General features: G+C 44.2%; 1 protein-coding gene across 1 annotated transcript in view; it reads left to right on the forward strand.

Annotated features, from left to right (window-relative positions):
- SRMS (src-related kinase lacking C-terminal regulatory tyrosine and N-terminal myristylation sites) overlaps positions 1–20,108 on the forward strand; it is a 36,925-nt gene that overhangs the window by 2,885 nt on the left and 13,932 nt on the right. The window contains exons 2-3 of the mRNA XM_063296935.1: positions 12,853–12,974; positions 19,857–20,023. Coding sequence (XP_063153005.1) covers positions 12,853–12,974; positions 19,857–20,023 — 289 coding nt within the window. The remainder of the gene's footprint in view (positions 1–12,852; positions 12,975–19,856; positions 20,024–20,108) is intronic.

Genomic DNA, 20,108 nt, shown 5'->3' on the forward strand with positions numbered 1-20,108 from the left:
TGATGCTGTTACATCTGATCAACTTCCACACAAATAGTCAGACTGGTATGGAAGGAAGCATGGATGATACCTTAGTACAAAATAGCCGGTGGTTGCTACTGATAGCTTGTGTATGCTTGACTGCTCCTTCCCTTCCCACCATCAGCCCTGGCATGCCCACCACTTCTTGTTTGTATTGGTGCCACCTGAAAGGGCACCCAAGCAAACTAGTGATTCTCAATGTTTGTGTAGAGTACAACGTAGACGCTGTTCTTTACATGCTGACATTTTGGCATCACTGTGGCTTGCTCCTGTGGGTTGCTTACAGCAGCATGGACTCCTGGTGGTCCTCTGGAGTAATCTATCTGGGACCTGACTTCCTCCCCGCTGCAAGGAGAGGCAGAGCTGAGGCCAAAGCCATCACTCGGTGCAGAACTGAGAATATTCTTGGAGCATTTTCTAGAGCAGTGTTTTGCAACTTTAAGATGTGTGGACTTCAACTCCCAGAATTCCCCAGCCAGCCTTCTGGGAGCTGAAGTCCACACATCTTAAAGTCACCAAGGCTGAAAAACACTGCTCTGGAAGCTGGATCTCACCAGCTTTTGAAAAATTTGAGCCACAATGAAATGACTTTATGCGCTCGTATGGTCTCTTTCCCAGTTTGGGTATTTGTTTTGGTTTGGGCTTAAGGAATGATTGCTTTAACTGAAAACACTGCTCCGCCCCAAGAAACCTCTTTATTTTAAATTACATTGGTAAAAATTATTGGTGACAGCAGCCTTGCAGTTTGATGTCCCCACAATTGATGCTAGCTTGCTAATATGGTGCATATAACAGCTCATGCATGAGCTGGTGGGATCCAACTTTTTTGATAGTATGACAGTTGGAACATAAGTCACAAAAGATGAGAGGCAGTCATGGGATGGGGGGGGTAAAAACATCTGCAATTGTGCCATAGAAGACCCACCTCCTTTTGACATGTGTCACCCCTGATCTAGATGGGTTTCTACTTCTCATGGATTAATCCTGTTCTGACATTTTATGACAACCGGACAGTTTCTATTTACCTTTTGTTTGTTGTGTTTTGTTCAGTACTGCAGAATCCAGAGAAATGGCTGTGTTTGCGTGACACAACCAGGTTGCTGAATTAACTCTTTTTCTGGCTTTGCATAATAAACTGAATCATGCATTAACTAAATGGCTTAGACTTGCCCAACATGTTACACCAGACACATACACACAAAACTAGCTAAGGTCAACCCTGACCAAGCTTAGATCTTTCGTAAATGCATCTGCTGTGTCTTCTGTGGCCACCACCAGTCTCCATGGCCTTCTCCTTCTCTGATCTGCACCTATCCTCCTTCCAACGTTTCTCTTCCATTAGAGAGTGTGCGCTTTCAGAGATCATATTCTGGAAGCAGGGCTGTCCGCAGGGCATGCTCAGAAAAGTCAAGATGGTGCCCCCGAATGTGCAATATGTGAGAAGCACACATAAAAAACAGGCAGAGTTTCTATCGCACCATTGTAGCTGTCATCTTGACTTTTTTTGACCATGCCCTGTGGACACCCTTACGTGACAGGAAAGTTTGGCCAGTAATGATGTGTTCTGGTTGGAAAGATGCAAGAAAATGCTCAGCTCCAAACACCCCATTGACCAAATGCTCTGGTTGAAACACCCTGGGGTATTTGCTGCCCTTCCTACTGTATTTTCTTTAAGACAAGTTTAATGTGGGGTTTTTTGGAGGGGGGGGTGAAACTATCCCTCCCATTATGTCCAAGGAAAGGAAATTATTTTCAACTAGTTGTCAAGCTGGTCTAACTTTTATCAGCCTTGTCCCAGGACCCATAGGCCTCCTCCCTAAAAATTATAGTTATTTTAAGTGGCTTAAAATAAAACTCTGAATAAAATGAAAATAGGGTAGAGTTAATTGGCAGGAACAGCAACTGACTGGTAAAAGTGGAGTGGCCTGCCCGATCAATTTTAAGGCTGGAAAAGCAGGACTAATTCACACATTCAGTTTCACAGCACTTACTGATGGCTTTGAATGTGAGCCATAGGCTTCCGAGGGGTAATTCTTGTAAATTACAGACAAAAAGATACATCTTCAGATGCAACTTCACAAATTCAAGGACTGCTTGGCAAATAATAATGTACATACTGTTAGCTGTGACATCTGTGGAGAAGCCCCCAAACTGAGCTTCAATCGCACCAAACACCATCTTTACCCCCAAACTCCTGCTGATGCCCCCTGTCCTTGTTATTCTTTATTTTAAAGCATTCCTTAGGTTGCAGTTTTATGCTGAGATTCCACTAAACGTCGTGGCACTAATTTCCAAGGGTCTTTGATTCATTTGGTTAAAATATTGTTTGTTTGTTTCAACCATTTTCAGGCACCCAACCCCATTTAAAGCCAACTAAAATTGCAAACTAAAAAATGCATGTGAAAGGGCAGTGAAAAATCAGCTGAGGAGAGCAACAATCACATCCAAAGCCTTTTCAGCTGTCTCCAATACCCAGGAAGGAACTATAGATGGTGACATTTTTCCTGGTCCAATGACTCAAGGCCATTTTTTCTGTCTGTGTAAGGAAAATTCAGGAGCTTTGACTCCAGCAGAGTTAAGGCTATATCCATTCTCCTGTTGCATAGCTCTGACCATACTCCATTTTGGTCCCTTGATTGATTGATTGATTATGTGCCGTCAAGTTGTTTTCGACTCCTAGTAACCACATAGATAGACTTTCTCCATGACAATCTATCCCAAACTTGGTCTTTCAGGTCTTCTAATGGTGCCCCCATCACCACTGTAACTGAATCTATCCACCTTGCTGCTAGTTGTCCTCTTCTTCTCTTTCCTTCTACTTTCCCCAACATTATGGACTTCTCAAAGGAACTTGGTCTTCACATTGATTGATTGACCGATTTTGTGCCATCAAGTCATTGTCAACTTCTAGTGACCACATATATAGATTTTCTCCTTGACAATCTGTCCCCAACCTGGTCCTTCAGGTCTCCCAATGGTGCCCCCATCGCCACTGTAACTGGGTTCATCCACCTTGCTGCTGGTCTCTTCTCCTCTTTCCTTCCACCTTTCCCAGCATCACAGCCTTCTCCAGAGAGCTGGGTCTTCGCATAATGTGTCTGAAGTAGAATAATTTGAGCTTGGTCATTTGTGCCTTGAGTGAGAGCTCTGGGTTGATTTGTTCAATGATCCATCAGTTTGTTCCAAAGGGCGGGAGCTGCTGCAGAGAAGGCCCGCCTCCTGGACCCCGCCAGATGGACTTCTCTTGCAGACGGGGTCCTCAGCATGCCCTCTCTGCATGACCGGGTGGGATGGGTTGATGTAATGGGGATGAGATGGTCCCTCAGGTAACCTGGCCCCATGCCATGTAGGGCTTTAAAGGTGATAACCAACACCTTGAATTGGACCTGGAAGCAAACTGGCACCCAATGCAGCTCGCAGAGCAAAGGGGTGACATGTGCTGATCTTGAGGCACCAAAAACTGCCCGCACGACTGCATTTTGGACCAGCTGTAGCTTCTGGATACTCTTCAAAGGTAGCCCCATGCAGAGCACATTACAGTAGTCTATATGATTAATAAGAGAAAACATGTGAGACATAAATGGATTTTGTTCATCATGGCAATTTGGAAGACCTCAAATCTGGTGACTTTTTAAAATCTGAGAAGAATGTCATTTCCATGTTTAAAAAACAAAAAGAATAAAGAATAAAATGTAATAACAATTTCTTCCCTGTGTTTTCTCCATTCATTCCAGTCTTACCTTGCATTGCTTAACTATCATAATGAAAATTAAGAATACAGAAAATCTGAAATGGAACAGCTTACTCATCCCCACAGACACATCTATAAATTGCTCTGAATTTAAAATCTGACATTGATGGAATTTTTTAAAGTCGGAACAAGTGATGTAGAAAGTCAGAGGTGCATTCAGTGCACAGGAATGTGGGTGACTAAGTTCCTCCAAACTTAGAATTTATGAGGTGAGAAATGCTGTCAAATCATTGTTTTCAGCTCTGAAAAGTTTGCTTTAAAATGAGAGGTATGTTCCAATTCTCTCCTTAATTATAGCTTGTAATAACAAGGAAGGAGGAAGTAAATGCATCACATGTTCAACGGACAAGAAATATATGCTAAACAGTCACATTCCACCATCGAGCCAAATGTTCCGGGCTGTGAGGTCACAGCTTGGGGTTGAAGCTTTGCTATGCTCATAGGCTAATATTATGCAACAGTGACAAGTATGTGATTTCTCCAACTTGCTTAATGAGCAACTGATTTGTATATGAACAGATCAGCCATGTCTTTTCGATGCGAGGTCAGAAAGATCAGAAAGTGTGGCTTAATTTTTTTTTTCAACCGGCACTTTGCAGATATGCTCAAATTATGCCAATTTCCAGAGAGAAATTGTTCTCAGAAGAATCAGGGCTGCCATTGGTGGGCATTCTTGCCTCATTCCTGACTTTCAGATCCTCGGCTTAAGCAAGATATTATTCCCCACTTCCTCAGAGACCTGTTTTTGGAGCATACCTCTTCCTACATACATAGTTCAGAGCAGTGTTTCTCAACCTCAACAACTTTAAGAAGTGTGGACTTCAACTCCCAGAATTCCCCAGCCAGCCATGCTGGCTGGGGAATTCTGGGAGTTGAAGTCCACACATCTTAAAGTTGTTGAGGTTGAGAAACACTGGTTTAAGTTTAGCTTTCCAACCTCACTCAGTTCAGTCACTGCTGCAACATGCAGCTATGATCAAAGCTATTGAAGGAAAATTGCCAGTGTCCTATTAAGTCAGTTTCACAACTCAAAGGGCTTTTAAAAGCAAAAGAGGAATGGCTGCCAGTGGTCAGGGAACCTTAGTGGATTTAAGGCTTTTGCTTCCAATACACAGAACCACCCTTCCTTGCAGAGGGCAGCATCTGCCAAGCGGGTCAAAATCTGCAAGATGGCAGGCCCAATGTGTCAATCGAAGCCCCACATGTACAAAAGAGACAGGTCTTCAGTCCCAATTCTTGTAGAATTGGAGCCCCCTTAATTCCCTCAATTAACTACTTCTCTGATTTCTTTGCAAAACACCAGACAATGCCCACAAACTGGGGTGCTGAAAAACACGGGGTCAAGAAGAGGGTTGTAATTTACTTTCTTTCATGTATGGAGTGGTAGGTGAAGGGACTGTGGATGCACTACAATCGGTGGTCACTCTGGAGAAGGGCACTGATTAGATGGCATTTTTCACATTCTGGTCAGTTGAATCATAGCTGGTAGGAATATCTAGTTGAGCTTGGCTGACCTCAAAAATGCTCAGTAGGATTAGAATGGCATTTGGATGGAAACTGCCAGGAAATGCCAGGCTGGGAATTTTTTAAAAACATCCCAGAGGAAGGCAGGGGTGACCCAATTCTCTATTGCTGCAAAGAAAAGTAATAATTGCTAGCATTCAAGTGCTCCTCCAGGGAAACTTAACCTTATGATTTCTGCATGTTGGGGGTTGGATGCAATGGGGATGTGGAAGGGGCCTACAAGTGGTCTTGTTGGCTGGTGATTCTGGAGTTGCAGTCCAAAGACATCTAGCAGGCATCAGATTAGGGGAAAGTCAGCTGACTACCTCACAACATGAATGAACAACACAGGTTGTGCAGCCTGTTTGCCCATGCAAGGTGCTGGTTTGAGTGCTTATGCCTTGGAAAAGATATTCAGATGCCATGATATGAAGATTAGGATAATGCAAGCCATGGTATTTCCCTGTGACACCCTATGGGAGTGAAAGTTGGACTTGAAGAAGCAGGAGAGGAAGAATATTGACACTGTTGAACTTTGGTGTTAGAACAGCCTTGAAGGCCTTGGAAAAGATATTCAAATGCAATGATGTGTCTATACCTACAAAGATCAGAACAGTTCCAGCCATACCTGTGACATTCTATGGAAGCAAAAGTTGGACTTTGAAGAAGCAGGATAGGAAGAGTATTGACACTTTTGAACATTGGCGTTGAAGAAGACTCCTGAGAATACCGTGGACAGCCAAGAAAACAAACCAATGGATCATCGAACAATCAACCCAGTGTTCTCACTCGTGGCACAAAGGACCAGGCTCAAATTATCCTACTTCGGACACCTTACACAAAGACCCAGCTCTCTGGAGAAGGCTTTGATCCTGAGAAAGGTAGAAGAAAAGAGAAGAGGACGACCAGCAGCAAGGTGGATGGACTCAGTTACGGTGGCATTAGAAGACCTGAAGGACCAGGTTAGGGACAGATCATTATGGAGAAAATCTATATGGTCGCTGAGAGTTGACAATGTTTTAATGGCACACAATCAATTAATCAATCAGTCCCAAAGAAGCCAGAATATGGAAGCCAATGAGAAACCATAAGTTAAAGCTAGCTTATGATCCTGGCTTGTTTGCAAAGTTATCACTTCCTGACTTATTTGTCTGCTTAAATAAAAGGAGGTGTTCATCAGCCCCATCAACCTGCATGCAGTTCCTTTGCACTAGGGAGAGACACACAGAGAGGCTGGCACAGAGAGACATATCTGGCCTTAGGCTTAATTTACATCCAGATGGTAAAACTGTGCCAGACCTGCTATGTATTCGAACACACAAAAATGGGTGAAGGGATTGTGGATTCACTATTCCAAGTTGCTAATAAATCATTCCCAGATTTGTTACTTACCTGTATCTAAACAAGTGTTTCCCCATCTGGGTAATTTCCAGGGGTATGTAGACTTCAGTTCCCAGAATTCCTCAGCCAGCATGGCACCGAGGAGAATTCTAGAAACTGAAGTTCACCAATCTGGAAGCCACCCAGAACTGAAAGCATTGATTTAAATTGGAGACAACAAGATTGACTGTGGAAAGCAAATGGAAGGACCTATGTGGTGTAGTGGTGAAGGTCTTGGACTGGTCCGAGGGAGACCCAGGTTCTTAGTCCCCCCCTCAGCCACAGAGGTTCCCTGGAGGAATTTGAGCCAATCTCTCTCTCTCTCAGACCTACCTCACAGGGTTGTTGTGGGGAACAATAAAAGGAGTGAATGTCGTGTTGAGCACCTGAATGAAAAGGAAGGATATAAATTAAATCAATAAATAACAGCAATGAAACAAGCTGTTGGCTCCATAATATTTCTTTCCTTCTTTCTTTGACAGTTTTATTGATTCAACTGGCCTAATAGGGCAGTTCTTCAGTGAAAAAAATCTGAGGAAGAAGCAACACAAAGCTTGTTCATTTGCTTGTTTGTCTGTAAGCTGTCCAGGTCTATGCTACATAAGATGGGCAGTTGTATGCATCTTTTAAATAGATAAAAATAAAAGCTAGGTGGACCCACATATGTATAGGCAGGAGGGCTAAATTCTTAGGACGAACAACGCACGGTGCTCGTGAAGCTGTCAGACAGCAGAGTCGAGTCCCAGTTCTTGTTTCCCCTCAGCCACCAGGACTCCCTGGGAGACTTGAGGCCGTTCCCTCCCTTTCAGCCCAAAAGCCAAGCTGTCTAGTGAAGGTGCTGGAGTAGAAGCAGAGAGACCTGGGTCCTCACTCACTCAGCCATGTAACCTGTTGGGTGACCTTGAGCCAGTCCTCTCTCTAAATCCAGCCAACCTTGCAGGGTTCTTGTTGTGGGGGAAAAAACTGATGTATGTACACAACTTTTTGCTCCTGAATGAAAGGCAGGAGATAAGCCTAATCAATAAATGCACCATGAGCTACGGCATCTTCAGCTGGTGAGCGAGGTTCAGGTCAATCCAAAGTATAAAAAGGTTCCTCCCATTGAGAAAACTAGCCATCGGGGAGGGTCCTAAACCAGGGGTGGGTAGCAACCTGAAGTCCCCCAGATGCGACTTGGAGGTGACATTCAGCAAGATGAAGACAGGCACCAGTACCTGTTAGACAAAATAGATTGTATCTTGTTATATTAGCATTAAATCATCTAATATAAAGCATCCGTCAGCACACTGGAATACAGTACAAGCCCCTGTGCTATTTTCAGTTTCCAAAAAAACTGCATGGGAGAACTGCACTGCAGCCTGCCAAAGGCTTAGGTTTTGCCCGTTCAGTTGTCAACCTCATTTCCAGCCATCTGAGGTGAGAAGACAAACACACACTTTGCAAATTTCCCATCTGGGCGACAGTAAAGAGGAGGGCTGTTCTGACTTTCAACAGCAGCTCAGTCTGTAGAAATAACCAGGGAGGGAGTACTTTTCATAATGGACAGATAAGTAGGATCAGCATCTAATATCTATAGATCAAGGCGTTACTGATGGCACAGAAGCAGAGGCTAGGAAAAAGCCAGTCAGCCTGAGCAACCGGCTTCTGTAGGCACCCTCGTCATCAGTGTGAGATCCCAGCACTGGGGAGATCTTCCGGGCCCACAAGCTGATCTCTTCAAATGTAAGACAGTTGTCTTTCTTACTCTAACAAATATCTCCCTGTGGACATGGGGGGATCTGACTGCTCTTGTCCTGTCTGTGAGAAAGAGGGTTGGTCTTGATAACACTTTCCTTATTTAATTGGATGGATTTACCGCCTGCATCAGAAATTCTCGGTGAAGAGACTAGAGGAGGCACACCTACAGGGTTAGTCCATGGTAGCAAAAAGTAAGAAAGAGACTAATGCTACCAACTCCTTCTGATTTTTTCCTAGGTGAAGAGGGACATCTTAAATTGCAATACAGATAGTCCTTGCTTAACAGCCGTTTGTTTAACAATGGTCCGAAGTTATGACGGCCTCAGAAAAGTGCTCTATGACCTGTATTCACACTTGCGACTGTCACAAAATGTGACACCATCCCCACAGTCATGTGATCGCAATTCAGGCACTTGGCAGCCAGCTTGCATTTATGACCAGTTGCCGTGTCCTACCGTCACGTGATCACAATTCGTGACCTTTTTTGCCAATTTCTGGCAAAAAAAAACATCCGTTGGGGAAGCTGGATTCACTTTAACAACTGCGGTGATTCACTTAACGACCATCATAAAATGGTCATAAAATCAGGTCCAGCCATGTGGTGCCTCACTTAACAACCGCACCACTCAAAAACCACTTTTCTGGTCCCTATTGTGGTCGTTAAGTAAGGACTGTATGCGGGATGCTGGATGCATCTAAAAAGGAAGGCCTTCCAAGATTGCCCCAACAGAGAACATCTGGCTCAGGCCACTGTAGGCTTCCAACCTCATTCACTGCCAACCCTAGAACCAGGAATCTCTCTGTCCAAGAGATCCAGATGAATGTGCTTGGCATTGCCAGTTATCCACCATTCCTGGTTATAAAAGTTGAGACTGGGGCTGCCAAATCTGTACAGCAAAAATCCAGACAGCCACTAGGTTCAGGAAAAAGTTGATTATATGTATTTTTAGCAGTCCTCCAGATGTTTGCAGCCTGGGTCTGGAGGCCCTGTAACAGAGCAGATGGGTTCTAGGTGGGAAATGGATCGTGCCCAGATCCAGTCTCCATATCTGGATCAGTTCTTTGTCACAGCAAAGACGGTAACCTACAGCCCATGAGACATATTCCTTGTAGGCTCTACAGAATGGTCCAATGTGCGGAGGTCTGGTCAAGGGACGAAGAAGAGAAAGAGCAAAACCACAATTGTGCTCCACCTCCACCAATTCAGCCTGCATGAGCATAGGATAACTGAGGTTTCACAGATTATTCCACTTCCCCTTCATGCAGACACCTTCTGTCTGGCTTGGCTTGTTCTACCTAAAGAAAAAGTGTGCAGGCAGAATAGTGCTTTATGAAGTGAAATCACTCTGCCCCATTCATGGAATGAAGAACCAGATGTCTTCAATCCCAGAGCATCTTCCATTCTCTTTTACCCACCACAGGAAAAACAAAAAACAAAAACAACCCTGCTGGGACGAGAAAGACAGGAGTAGCTGCCCATTTCCTTTTTTTTTTTTAATTGGTGGTACTAAACCCATCCTCCTGGAAGCCAACATCTGGCCATGCTATAATAAAGTCTGTCCTTTTCCAAAATGTTGCTAGTTCCAAGCTAAAGACCTGATGGAGCTTCCTATTTTTACCCTCCTTGATGCCTCATTCCATCCCCTTGACTCCTGGGAAAGGTTTTACCATCTTCTGTTGTTGGACCAGGTAGAGGAAGATCACAGTGGTGTGAATTCCTTTGTCTGGATCTTCTGACATACATTCATTATTTCAGTGACTCCATGATGCAACCCATACTGTAGGGAGGAGTCAGTTCCCACAAACTTTAGTCTTTCCTATATGCAAAGTGGTTTAAGAATCTTGAATTGCTGGGTTTTTATGGAATAAGCCGAGGAGAATGAGAGGCAAACCAAACAGGAGGTGGCAATGCAAAAGTTCCCATCCTAAGAAAGGTCCATGGGATGAGTTTGGGCCTTTCCTTAGGATTTAATGGAAGTGTGGGAAATTCCCAGGCAAGAGAGGCTACAGAATTCCCAGGCAAGAGAACTGCATACTCCAGTAAACAGTTTGGCTGCCTCATCAGTAATTCTCTTCTCCTTTGAAAGGAAAGTTCGAAAGCCATTTCTCTTGCACTAAAATGAGCGAGAACCAGTTGGAAAAAACACCAGAATTGTTCTTCCTGGGCCTAGAGTGATTTCTTCCAACTGTTTCCACAATGCATGGCTCTGGAGGGAGCTTCTGTCTTCTTAAGGGTGACAGACAGCTGTAGCTAATATTGGCCATGAAGGCTGCCCACATCTTTTCAGCTCTTCAAGCAGGTGAAGCCATAAAGGGCTAAAGGGTCAGTATTATTTCAACCTGTTTGCAGCTGGGCCCATCTGGAACTAATGTAGCCACCCAGAAGGCAGAGGGAACCACATCATCTGCTCAGACAACCTTCTCGATGTATGTCTCAGACCAGAACTCCCATAATCCAGGTGAGGCATCAGACTGCAACTCCCATAATTCCTAACTAAGCCAAGACTTGCCAATCTCTTTGGGTGGCCAAGGAGGCATGCTCTAAATTCCTACCAAATGTCTTCTTCTCTTGTGGGGAGTTTCTAGGTTGCTTGGCATAGAATATTTGTATATAATTAAGTCCCTTCATATAACCAAATCAGTTCACAACCCAGTATATGTATCTGCACAACCTTCTCACTCTTCATTAGGTTTTATTTTCTGATTTAGGACCTTGTATACATCCAGCTTATTGGGTTAGCTGATGACTCAAGGTATCGTGCAAATCGGTAAATTTAGAACATGGGTGGTATGTGTTGTGTGAATGTGGCCAGAGCAGGACTCCAGCCTTCTTTTGCCATCAAGTCCTAGCTATATAAACGTGGTATGTGCTAGATTTTCAAAGGTTCTCCCATTCTGTGTGTGGCATTCTCACCTTGGCTGGAGATTGTGAGAGTTGAAGCCCAACAGATTTGAAAGCGATGAGAGGGGAAAGCTTTTCTAAGCTGACCTGCAATGGTGAAGGCTGGGGGATGACAGCTGTAGGGGTATCTGTTGGGGGGAGTGTTAAAAAAAGTCAAGATAAAGCCCCACCCTTTTAAACATGCTTTGCATGTGCAATGCACATAATAAGGGATGGGGCTTTGGGCAGGCATGGCTGCCATCTCGACTTTTGGGACCCTCTCTGTGGATAGTCCTGCCAACTTCACAGGATGCTCAACTGCAGAGCAGCTGCATAATTATTTTTCTGGATGGCTTTGTGGTGATAGGGAGAGGGTGTTGCGTAGCAGCCTTGGGTCTGGAAGGGATAGGAAAATCAGTCCTGGGTAAGAGTTGCTGGAAATAACAGCAGCAGCAGTTGGAAGAATGAAAGTTCAGCACTCGCTGAAGCTGTTTCTTTCTTTCCAGCACATGTCAAAACACCTTTACTAACAGAAAGCTTTAAACAAGACTGATCCTGCAAGAAACTAAAACCAAAGAAAAGCTAATTATTTCAGGGTGGTTTGAGAATAGACATCTATCATGGAGAATAGACATCTTTTTATTTTCATGGAGAAGACTTGCTTAATCTTTTCCATGCCTGTAATTTCTCCATTGGAAACTGCCTCCTCACCTTGTTCTGATTTTTTTCCCTATTTGTTGTTGCAAGGGAGGGGGGAGATAAAGGCCATTTCTTCACTAGTGTTTTATAGCATCTTGTAACATCACCCACCAAAGCTGGTGGCGGCTGCCTAGCTGACCTTGGATGAGCCTGAAAAAGCTTAGTGGAGCTACATCTACTTAAGGTCTGCATGGGAGACCACCAGGTCAATTCTAGGGCTGCAGCTAGACCAAGATGTGTCCAGGAAGTCACTAGGAGCCAAGCTGGACATGAGAGAGTCCTTAGCCTTTTATAGCATCAAGTAACCCCTGCCGTGACATTATAACAGCAAGAGAAAAACTGAGATTTTATCTTGTACAATTCAACTCTCTCCAAAGCTAGCTTTGGGAGACATTTTCGATGGCCAGAAAAAGACAGTGCAAGTAAGATATTGCTATACATTTTTATTCACAGCAGCCAGATTGGTCATTGCTAAACCATGGAAATGTCTGGACAAGCTTTTAATGAGATGGCATGAAAGAACCGGTCTTCTGCTTAACTTGAAAATGTCCCTGATAAAACCCTTTGCATGACAAGCCAAAGCAGTGAATCATTGTTTTGGAAGGGATGGTGGAATTTCATTGTTTATATAAGGGTTAAGCATGCTGGAAACAACATGTATCAAACATTATGGGCATGTTCCAATGTACCAGCACTATGTAAATATTTTGAAATTCAAACAAAAAATAATTTAAAAAATCTGGGACAACTGAAAACACTTTCAGGGTGCCCTGATTATTACTTAGGAGTTTGAAAGGTCTTCCTCTCCTTATTACCTGTACTGAAGACATCTGAGAGGCTGGCTTCTATTTTAATCAGCTCACATCCCTTTTCTTTTCAGCTGGTACATAAGTGGGATCACGAGAAATAAAGCCAACCAGCTGCTTCTCTCTCCCCCAAATCGCCATGGCTCCTTCCTCATCCGGGACAGTGAGAGTAACAAGGGAGAATACTCTCTGTCAGGTAAACTATATCTTACCCCTCCATGCCATCGGTACACCTATATCATGGTTGACCTCCAAGGTATATTGGTATTACAGTTCTTAGAATTAATTGGATTTTGTCCTCCAGGTTGAAGATCAAGCTGGATTCCTCCTCCTTTTCTCTTGCCAGCAGAGGTGTCCACAGGGTATGGTCAGCAAAGTCAAGATGATGATCATGATGGTGCAATCAAAGCAGGGCATGGTCCAAAATATACAGACGATGGCCATACCAATGCAATCAAAGCTCTTTAATGAACATAAAAACAGGCAGAGCTTCACACCATGAGGGCCACCATCTTGACTTTTTTTTTTATCACACTCTGCAGACCTCCTTACTTGCCAGGCCCTAAAACTGGATCCTGGCTCTAAAACTCAACATCAGGAAGAGAAACTCAGTTACCAAAGGAGCCAGAATGGTGACATAGAGGATATTGGGTGAAGACTGGAGGGATTGAGGATCTAAAGAAGATCCTATATTTCTCAATCTTTTATGCCCTAGGAAAAAAACCCTACTTAGAGAAGCCATTGGGGTCTTATTTAGATCCTCAATCCCTCCAGTCTTCGAGCACTTCTACGGACAGGTAAAATCTATCAAGGGTTTCTTCAGAGAAATATGGGAAATATGTGAGAATGCTCCTTTTGCTAGAGAAGCTTTGGAGTTTCAAGCCACTGTTACAATTGCTCAAAAACTGCATTGTGTCAATCAGTACAGGTAGACCTCGCTTACTGACTGCCTGGTGCAGCAACCATTCGAAGTTACAACGGTGCTGAAAAGATAACTCTGTGACCAAGGGGTGTATTTACAACCTTCACAGCATCTCTATCTCAGTCACGTGTTCGCCATTACAGTCAGTTGACACACATTGTGCTGTGCCTGACCTGTTTTTTTCCCCTTCCCCCCCCCTCGCAGAGCAGAGAGATTGCCTAAACAAGCACACTAGGCAAACAGCCAGTGCTAGTGCATTCCTTTCAATGTGTATGCCCCATTATGTGCCTGCTTACTCTCTTGTAATCCCTTCCTCTCCAATGAACATAAATACAAACATTAATACCTTTCTTGCTAATTATCCCAGCGCTGAGGTGAGCATTCCAAATGACAGGGAGCGGGAGAAAGGAAGTCAGGCATATAATCGGGCAGATATTTATGTTGTGTAAAAAATTCTTAACTCAGGGGTCGATGCTTTGCACAACATGATGAGGATGGTCCTGAGGATGATGGGGATGACAGCAGTGATGGTGGTGTTATTGCACATCAGTGGCCTTTCTTCAATAAGCTAAAGTGCTCTCCATCCATTCTTGGTGAAATGTCCTGCCCCTGTTACCAGTCAATCTTCTGCCTTGATTGCCTCTTTTTGCAGTCATGGGCAATCCCCACTTCCCTTCAAGCTAAGAGGCGGCAAAGCCAAACAGAGCTGACACACTTCGAGGTTGCCCTTGGGTAATGTTGGAATAAGAGGGCAACACTACTTTAACACTGATGCAGCTAAGGAGGACAAGTCTGCCTCACTGCTGGACTGGGGGTGAGATGCAGGCAATATTATGGAGACACAGCAGCAGCAGCAGCAGCAGCAGCAACAAAAAGCAAGGGTCCTCCCTAGTTAGGGACCAGCAGGAGAAGGCCGCAGGTGACCCTTTTCTAATTTAGACTGCTGGTGTGCTAACCCTATGCACCTGGTGGAGAGATGCGTGGATTAGGAGGCCATTAAGCAAGTTAGACATTGTCCAACAGGATACCTGCAAGTGGTTTTTATCTGCACAATCTGCAGCTTGTAAAAAGTGTTCCTCCTTTTGCAACCTGGCTGTTATAAGGTGAAAAAATTGTAAGTCGATCAAGAGAGTCCAACAGACACTCACACCCCTGAAGGATCCAAAGTCATAGCTTCTAGGAGAAGTGTGTGTGTGTGTGTGTGTGTGTGTGTACATGCAAACATGTGTTTGTATACTGCTTTTTTATGGTTTATATCAGTGTTCCTCAACCCTTAAGACCTGTGGACTTCAACTCCCAGAATTCTCCAGCCAGCATGCTGTTGCAATTGCAATTCCCATGCTGGCTGGGGAATTCTGGGAGTTGAAGTCATATCCTTAGGGAGCCGATTGTAATCCTGTGCCCATTATGTGAGAGTAAGATCCCCTGAACTTCATAGTGTTATTTTCCCCTGTGTTGATTCAATGAGCTTTAGCAGAAGTTAGGGCAAATCCCAAATGCAGCCCTCATCCTAGCCCACCCATATGTGGGGCAATTTATTTTGTATTCAGTGTGCATGTCAGGGTACACAAATATACACATTCTTATTCTTGAAGTTTTGAGCCAAGACGGCTAATAATATGAGTAGTAACCATTTCATTTAAACTATAGTTAAATGAGTTATATACCTAAAAGCTAAAAGAGGGAGGGAGGGAGGAAGGAGATGGGGGGAAGGAAGGAAGGAAGGAGCATCATCCAACATTGGTTGCTTCTCTTCATTATAAAAATAGTTACGGATTTGTAAGAAGTGGCCTGCAACAAAACATTGCCAGAAGGGTAAGGTTCCAGTCGCAATGTGCCAGTCAGTATCTCCCCATTCCTCTGGTGGCATGTCCCCAGTATTGTGTGCCTACTAGGCACTGCCTACCTTTATTGGCCTACCTGGAGAATTCCTCTCTCCTTCACCCTTCTTGTTCACATTTCTGGAAATAGGGGAATTCCCCCCAAGTCTGCTAGCACCCCCCCTTTGGGATTTAGATGGTGCCAGTACATAAAGATTGGCATTGGGAGAAAGAGTTCCTTGCCAAGGAAGGCGTTTCACAAGGGGCGGGGGTTCATTTGCAATTTTGAAACTCTGGTGTGCGCATTCTCACAAACCTAGTGGGAGGGGACAACCATCAACATCCACCAGAGATCAAATGGGGGGGGCGCTTCTTCCGCCCTCTTCCCACCTCTCTGCAATCTTTCCACCCCCACCTTGAAGCGTCTCTCTGTTTTCTTCCTGAGCAGATGGACACCCTTTGCCCTCGGCTATACGGCAGTCACTCTTCCATTTTTCTAGACATTCCTATGTGATGGGCAGGGGCATGCTGGGAAATAAAGGTCATGCTTCTGTTTTTTTATTTTTTTTATTTAAAAGACAATAAAACTCTTTAAAAAGTGATTACTGGGCAAGGGGGGGATCCATTAGGGTTGTGCAATCCTGCATTAGCAGAAGCACTTTGTCCAGATAAGGGGACGATAACATTCTCCCTACAGATAGTCCTCGCTTAACAACCATTTGTTTAGTGACAGTTGGGACTTAAGACGGTGCTGAAAAACCAACTTACAATCAGTCCTTGCACTTATGACTGTCGCAGCATCCTGCAGACACGTGAACGCCATTTTTGACCTTCCCAGCCAGCTTCTGGCAAGAAAAATCAATGGGGAACCATATGATTCACTTAACGACCACGTGGTCTGCTTAATGACCACAACAAAAAAGGTTGTAAAATCGGGTCAGATTTGCTTAATGACCGCTTTACTTAGCAACTGAAATTCTGGTCCCAATTGTGATCATTAAGCGAGGACTACCTGAATTTTTCAGCAGAATCAAACACTGTAAAGTTAGTTTGTTTTCAGAGACAATCTGATTCTCTGGAGCTTGTGGGGGGTCTGGTTCCTCATTTTGCAGGAGTTCCTGCTTCACCATGCCTCCCACTCTTACCTTATAGCAGCAATAGCAGGTCTTTCAAGAGGAAGGGTGAAATGATAGCCTTGCCGCTTCCTCCTCCCACCCATAGGAACCACTGGGATTTTTTGCAGACAGGCAAATAAACACCAGATGAAGTGAGGATGTGGGGACGGAAGTGGAGGCAGATGCAAGTCATTTATTTTGCTATCCTTTAACGTGGAGTCTTGCCTTTTGTTAGTTGGTTGCTGTTGTTGTTTTGCTGCAGGATCTGGAGCAACTGCAGGTGGGGCAGTGATTTTCACGGCTCAGCATTCCTGATTGGCAAAAGCTAAGTTGACTGTGGATTGCAGCCAAGCAGCTTTTGAGGGATTGGGGAGTGGAAGTGGCAATGTGTGGAAATGAAAAGGAGTTCTTGAAAGGCAAACGCTTGCTGCATTTTGCACAACTCAGTCCGGAAGCCAAACCAGAATCTGCTTGGATTTTTTTTTCCTGCGGCCAACATGCTTTTATGATTTGAAATAATCTAAGGTTTCTACTACTTGTAGAATTGGCTAGCTGGAAGAAAGGATGTGTCAGCCTTACCAGGTAGACCAGACAGGAAACACAGCCAGATAAGCTAATTCCATTAAAAGGATGAGATAATATGTATTATGATTAAAGGGAAACAGGAAACAGGGTCTTAGTGCAGTTGATCACGTTGATAGCTATCAGCAGACTTGATAATTTCTCCCCGTGCTGAGCAGTGAAAAAGGATGTATCGTTTGCTATGCAAGGATTCCCAAGGCATCCAGAAAACAAATCTCTCCCATTTGCAGCATAAAGCCATGGGTGGCCCCACCCCACCCCAGCCTGTGTGATAAGTTCATTCCAGAAAATTTGGATCCCAAAAATGTTAATTACTAATCGCACTCCAATTCCCTCTCTTGTGTGTAATTATACTAAATGATGCAACAAACAAAGGTATTCTACCCACACACGTTAGATGGAGCAAGGTATGAACTAGCCCCGAGCCACACAGAGCCTTTGCCCAATTAGGAGTGACTAATAATTGCTTTAGACTGGCACTGGAATTCTCATCCTTCCACAGACTCTGACGGGTGGTGAGTGCAATTCCCAGAATTCCCAGCCAGGAATTCCAGGAGGTGCCAACCCAACACAGCTGGAGGGCATCTGACTGGCATGGCTGAGATAAACACAGTGTAACATATTGGCTGACAATTTTGGAATTTCCTTCCAGAAATGTCATGAAGGGACTAGGTAGTGTCCCTGTCCCCATCCCCACCTGTCATTTGCTCCTGCTTTTCCTAACCTAGGTCAAAATCCATCATTAAGGAAACCAAATTTTGGTGTATCTTCCGAAAGGGGGAAACATGCAGAGAATTTTCCCAGCACATATGTCCCAGAGGCATTTCTATCTTGGCTTATTTTTCAGTTCATCTCCTCAGGGAATCATGGGAAATGTCGTTTCCCATCAAACATGTGTGACATCCCTATTCCTCTCTACTTGTGACTGGTGAGACTAATTTTGGAGTGCTCTGGACAATTCTGGGCACATTTCCAGGAGACTGACAGATTGGAGAGGGTTCAGAGGGGGGTGACAAAGACAATACAAAGATGACCTGGAGACTTCTTATGAGGACAGGCTGAGGGAACTTGGTATGGTCAGTCTGGAGAAAAGATGACCAAGTAGAGACATGATATGATACGATCACTGAAACTAGAACCAGAAATAATGGATATAAGTTGCAGACCCTTAGCAAAAATATAAGCAAAAATTCCAGATGTGAACAAATCTTATCTACATGGTAGGTAAACAATAAGTCTACATATAGAGGGGATGGGTTCACCACCTCTGGAAGTTCTTATGAAGAGCCACCAATTAAGTACCTAAATCATAGACAGTTCAATTGGTTTTCCCACACATTGCAACAGCTTGAACAAGAGGACCTTTTCCATCCATTCCATCTCCAGAATTCTACAGGTCTAGTTAGTGAGCAGAGAACAATGTATTTCTAATGAGAAAATTCTCAGTATCTCCAAGCCACAGATCCCAGGCTCATTTAGAAAAAGTCACAACAATATAAAACTAACATATTTCAAGTATAGGTATGCCCTTCTCCACTATCTCTCCAGGAACACCCCTGACTATTTGATCCCAGGCCTCCAGCTTGGCTAGGTTTCTTGTTTAACTGCATGTCTCTGGGATGCTTCTCATTCTCTGGTCCTGAAGCTGATGCTTCTGGAAACATTTCTGCAGTAGCAGCTCCATACAGGAGTTCTAGCGTTTGCAAACAGCGTATTGCATTGATCTTGCCCTGTCATGATGCTGTCCCAGATTGGCATACGGCTACAGATATCTGCATGGAGACATATCTTGATTTATTTCAAAATTTATGGATGTTGTACAGAGGTCCAGCGGTCGCTAATAATATGCAGAACTGGAAGTCACAACCACAGGGCCAGATTTATGCACTAAAACCGCATGATTGGGAATTTAGATTTCTTGTTCAAGAAGCCTGGATCATACTGAGAGAGAGAGAGAGAGAAATGAAATGTTCTTCCTCTATGTGAGCAATGCAAATCACTTTCGACATCTGTTAGGGTGTTGGCATTTGAGTGACTGTTGGAGCATCTGGCCTTTAGGACACTGATGGATAGATGAATGCAGCTACCCCATATCAATTACAGGTAGTCCTTGCTTAACAATCACAACTGAGACTGGAATTTTGGTTGCTAAGCGAAGTGGTCATTAAGCGAATCCGACCCAATTTTACGACCTTTTTTCAGGTGGTCATTAAGTGAGTCACCACGGTCATTAAGCAAACCATGTGGTCGTGAAGCGAATCACGCAGTTCCCCATTGATTTCGTTTGCCAGAAGCCGGCCGGGAAGGTCAAAAATGGTGATCACGTGACCACAGGATGCTGCGGCAGTCATAAATGGGAACCAGTTGCCAAGCGCCCAAATCATGATCACGTGACCAAGGGGATGCTGCAATGGTCGTAAATGTGAGCACTGATTGTAAGTCGTTTTTTCAGCACCGTCGTAAGTCTGAACCATCACTAAACGAATGGTCATTAAGTGAGGACTACCTGTATGTGTGAACCATAAAGCTGAGCCACCAGCAATGCTGTCCTAGAAGTGCTGGTGGCTATTAAAATACAGGAAGGGAAAATGCAGAGTCGATCCAAGTCCTATTATTCTCCCTTTTCCTTTACTCTTCAGTTCGGAACCGCAGCAAAGTGCGACACTTCAGAATCTTCTCGACTCCTGCAGGAAGTTTTTACTTGGAAAAGGAACACGTCTTCCCGAGTCTGGAAGAACTCCTGGCCTATTACAGAGTCAACTGGAAAATCATCGAATGTCCCTTGTCTCAGCCGTGCATCCAAAAGGTGAGTGGAAGAACACGACAGCGCCACACTATTTTCTCCACCCCAACAACATGAGAGGGGCGTGGTGTGTAGCTTTTACTGGGGA

The sequence above is a fragment of the Candoia aspera genome, chromosome 3, assembly GCF_035149785.1.
Source record: "Candoia aspera isolate rCanAsp1 chromosome 3, rCanAsp1.hap2, whole genome shotgun sequence".
NCBI classification, from domain to species: domain Eukaryota; kingdom Metazoa; phylum Chordata; class Lepidosauria; order Squamata; family Boidae; genus Candoia; species Candoia aspera.